The sequence below is a fragment of the Monopterus albus genome, unplaced genomic scaffold (assembly GCF_001952655.1).
Source record: "Monopterus albus unplaced genomic scaffold, M_albus_1.0 scaffold187.1, whole genome shotgun sequence".
Classification (NCBI taxonomy): domain Eukaryota; kingdom Metazoa; phylum Chordata; class Actinopteri; order Synbranchiformes; family Synbranchidae; genus Monopterus; species Monopterus albus.
In genome coordinates this window covers 708805-713011 of record NW_018128067.1, presented here as the reverse complement: position 1 = coordinate 713011, position 4207 = coordinate 708805, and the positions used below count along the sequence as shown (strand labels likewise).

General features: G+C 42.1%; 2 protein-coding genes across 7 annotated transcripts in view; one reads left to right on the top strand and one right to left on the bottom strand.

Annotated features, from left to right (window-relative positions):
* ccnq (cyclin Q) overlaps window positions 1–3056 on the bottom strand; it is a 7150-nt gene extending 4094 nt beyond the window's left edge. The window contains exons 1-4 of one of the 4 annotated variants that reach the window (XM_020617225.1): window positions 3006–3056; window positions 2157–2356; window positions 1543–1726; window positions 948–1080 (exon numbers count right to left, since the gene is read on the bottom strand). In XM_020617225.1, coding sequence (XP_020472881.1) covers window positions 948–1080; window positions 1543–1726; window positions 2157–2304 — 465 coding nt within the window. In that variant the 5' untranslated portion in view covers window positions 2305–2356; window positions 3006–3056. Of the gene's footprint in view, window positions 1–947; window positions 1081–1542; window positions 1727–2156; window positions 2357–2538; window positions 2617–2957 lie in introns of those variants that run through there. The other 3 variants (XM_020617224.1, XM_020617223.1, XM_020617222.1) reach the window with 3 other exon arrangements.
* The window catches only part of cfap126 (cilia and flagella associated protein 126), a 4574-nt gene continuing 3241 nt past the window's right edge, over window positions 2875–4207 (top strand). For 2 of the 3 annotated variants that reach the window (XM_020617220.1, XM_020617219.1), the window contains exons 1-4: window positions 2875–3131; window positions 3206–3296; window positions 3455–3529; window positions 3611–3811. In XM_020617220.1, coding sequence (XP_020472876.1) covers window positions 2890–3131; window positions 3206–3296; window positions 3455–3529; window positions 3611–3811 — 609 coding nt within the window. In that variant the 5' untranslated portion in view covers window positions 2875–2889. The remainder of the gene's footprint in view (window positions 3132–3205; window positions 3297–3454; window positions 3530–3610; window positions 3812–4207) is intronic. The other variant, XM_020617221.1, reaches the window with a different exon arrangement.

Sequence of the window (4207 nt, the reverse complement as noted above, 5' to 3'; positions counted from 1 at the left end):
AGGTGGGGTACTGGTATGGGCTGGTATTATTAAAGATGAGCTAGTTGGACCTTTTCGGGTTGAAAATGGACTCAAAATCAACTCTCAGACCTACTGCCAATTTTTAGAAGACACTTTCTTCAAGCAGTGGTACAGGAAAAAGTCTGCATCTTTCAAGAAGACTTTGATTTTTATGCAAGACAACGCTCCATCACATGCATCAAAGTACTCCACTGCGTGGCTGGCCAGTAAAGGCCTTAAAGATGAAAAACTAATGGCATGGCGCCCTTCTTCACCTGACTTAAACCCTATTGAGAACCTTTGGGCTCTTCTTAAGCAGGAAATTTACAGTGAAGGTAAACGGTACACTTCTCTGAACAGTCTCTGGGAGGCTGTGGTTGCGGCTGCACAAAAAGTTGATTCTGACCAGATCAAAAAACTGACGGCTTGTGACTGTTATCGAAAAGAAGGGTGGCTATATTGGTCACTGAGATTTTCTGTTTGGAATTTCAGAACTGTTTATTTGTAAATTATGAGTTTGTTTATTATTCTCACTTTAACAGGTGAAAATAAATAAGTGAGATGGGAAAATCTTTCGTTTTTTATTTAGTTGCATGATAATTCTGCACACTAATAGTTGCCTAATAATGGTGTACATGTAGATATTCTTTTAAGAAAGCCAAAACTTCACTTTTACTACTTAAATGTTCAGGTTTGAGGGTTTGTTAACACTTTGGATTGACCAAGAGCACTGTAGTTGTGCAATAACAAAATTAATCCTCAAAAATACAACTTGCCTAATAATTGTGCACACAGTGTATTTAAAAACCCCTCATGTAGCGATTGTACACACCAACACATCGGGACAACCTTGACAACATCAGATGGTAGTAGAGACAAGGAGGCTCAAAATTAAACAGAGGGGTCGGGAATACACGTGCACAAAGCACACATGCACACTCACCCACCTTATGAGGGTGCTCAAAAGAGACGTGGAAGTTGAGCTGTCGGAGGATGAGGAGCTCACACTGCACCACACTGTCCCTCAGGTCCCAGAAGTCCTTGTCACATTCTAGAGGAGCGCTGCCGCTGTTGAAATACCTGCGAGGGACGAACGGAAGGTGAGAGCGAGGTGGAGGTGCAAAGCATTCAAGGTGACCACATGGAGAAAGATGTGGCACACCAAAAGTTTTTCTCTTTTCAAAATGTCCTGCACTAAAACACTATGAATAATTCTGAGCCACTCACTGGCCAATTTGCCTTATTGCTAACAAAATGAAACTATCGCATTTGATGGCAGACATTCACGACTTATGTCATATGTTAAGTACAATAAATATGCTAATTGACTTTTCATTTTTCAGACCAAACGATGATTAATCAGAAAATAATCTTATTGAATCGTGAAAGTACATAGTCCTGTTTGTCTAAGCTGAAAACCTTTTGGTTTTAAGCACCATTCAACATCGAAACACCAACTAAGTGTTTCAACTCAAGAGACCCGTATCTGCCATTTTTCTTTTTATATTGCAGGTAGAAGCCACTCTTGACCAAGCAAATTACCTGTGGCTGACGTTGATGATGTCACGAGTCCTGATGTGCTGCTCCTCCACTTTGCCAGCCAGGTACATGCAGCTCATGGCCACCAGGTAGGGCTCGTAGGCACACAAGCTGGCACGTTCAAAGAAACGGTGGTACAACACACATGCTGTGACCACGGGTACGGAGCGCATAGCCAACTTCACTCCTGAGCATGGAAGGAAGGAGCAGTAGCTAATGTTTTAATAAGGGTTCACTCAAACTCCAATGTGGGTTTAATCATCTTTGACAAATTCATTCACACATATTTTCATCTATAATCATATATTGCAAATCTGTTTATTTAGTATGTTTGCATATGGCCTATTAATCACATTGAATCACTTTTGACCTACTATGTTAAAACTAACAACTCAAAATATAAACTTGGAAAATGAAGATTATGTGATAGCAAATCATAATTTTATAATATGTCAAAATAAAAAAAACTGTCTTGATAACTATATGGAATGGTACAATTATTTATTAGTTGTTGTTTTTTTTAACCATGTATAACTTTTCACCTGCTTTCTTTTGCTGACAGAAATGGGCACAGAGAGAGAGAGAGAGAGAGAGAGAGAGAGAATTATGCGGGTTACCTGACTCCATAATGAAGCGACAGACCCGAAAGTGTGTTTTCATGTCCCGAGCAGGGTCAGACTCTGCATCCCCGCTGGAGTCTCTCCTGTCCGCCAGCGACTGAAGTCCAGCTTGTGAGGCACATAAACGAGTGGACGGACCCTCCATAGCTCCTGGGCTATCAGTAGGACAATCAAATGTCTTCTAGCGCAGAGACAGACTGACAAGAAGATAGTTAATGAGTGATATACGTTAGCTATTAGCATTAGTTTACCTTAATTGTAACTAATTCCTAGACGTTGAAAAATTATGCTAGAACAGGGTTGACACGTGTCCCCAGTTTGGGGACAAACTGAACCCAAAAGTGGACGACTCCTTATGTTGAGTGGACATTTTACCCACCTTCAATTTATTATTGTTAGCATACACCACATTGCGACGGACGCTAACTACCGGAAGAAAAATACGTGCATTTCCGGTCAATAATTCCAAAATAAATGTCGATTGAAAATTGTGTTTCCGTTTCAAGAGTCTTGGAGTTAATTGAGATCGTTTGTGAAATTTAAGCTGCATGTAAGAAACTGAACGCGTATTTAAACACGACAGCTAAACAAGATATGCTTTCCATGAGCAAAGCTGGACTTTAACAAATATCATACCACAAAAACCTCCGGCTACAGCTCCCAAAGTAAAAGTGCCCCACATACATTCAGCTAGCCTACCAGTTTATTAGGCTCACCAAACTAAAATTGAATGCCAGCTGTATCTACGGAGACCAGCAGTGGGTTACATGGAGAAATACATGGCAATGAAACCCCCACCTTTTTTTTTGGTGTTTATGCACCTGTTGTGCAGTGCGTAGGTGTCACCTCAGTGTTTCCATTTCGGTCGAGGGGAAATACAGGATGCATCTGTTACCATGCAACAGGTCAACAAAACAGATGCGGAGGGTGCAAGCAGATGCAGAAATGTCGTCAAGCTATTCAGCGAATCAGGTAAACTCAACATCTGCGGTCTGTGTGGTAAAAATGAGGAGTATGAGCATTTTGCTGTTACGTTTTGCTCACAGATTGACCTGGTTTACTTTCCATCCTAAGTACAACAGTGCCTTCAAGTCGCAGAGGCTGCAGAACTGGTGTGAGACTAAACACTTTAAAGAGGTAGAGTTGGTTAACTTTATATCGGCACTCCTGTCATGTTGTAATAAACGAATTGTGTTTGTTGCATTTCACATTTCCTAGTAGTTTCAAAAGCAGCAGTCATTTGGAAATTTGAGAATGACATGAGAAATGTTCATTTTGTGTGTGTGTTTGTGCAGAAACCCACTGCACACCATGGTCACACCACCTTCATTGCCAATGACAGAGGACATCTGTTCCCTGGAGCAGTCAAGGTGAGAGTGTAATCATGCCTCTTCTTCTCTCTTCAGTAAAAATGGCCTTTCTATCATTGTGAATTTATGTGTTTGCTATAGAGGGGCAGTGCATGGCCTGACTTTAAGGGGACCTGGGATCTACCTGCTCGTATCCCACCCTGCCACATCAATCCAACAAGCCGCTCTGTGGAGGGTCTCAACAGGCTGAAGTCCTGGGGCTTTGACCCACAGTACACTGGCAAGTCTCCGCCACACACAGGCAGCAAAAACACAGATAGGCGGCAGGATGTTGCCAAGCAGGTTAGGCCCAACAAGAAGCAAACATATATGAATGACTGATGTCCTGTGTTTTTCTTGAGGATATACAGAAACCTTTTCCATGTACTCTGCTCTGTTTTGATTCTGCTGAATCTTTCTGTCTTTTCATATATTTAAAAAGCCTATACCGGTTTCACTCAGTGAGTGTTTCAGGAGTGTGTCATAGTTAAAGACACGAGCTTGTGACTGGAGGGTCACTGGTTCAGTCATCAGACCAGCAGGATTAAATCTGGGTGGGACAGTTGACAAAGCAGCATCTGCCTCACTCTCATTAACACCACCGTGGTGCCCTTGAGCAAGGCCCTTATTCCCAGTTGCTCCAGTGGAACTGCTCAGTGGCCACAGGTCAGTCTGTGGTTGTACTGGGCAGGTGAACAG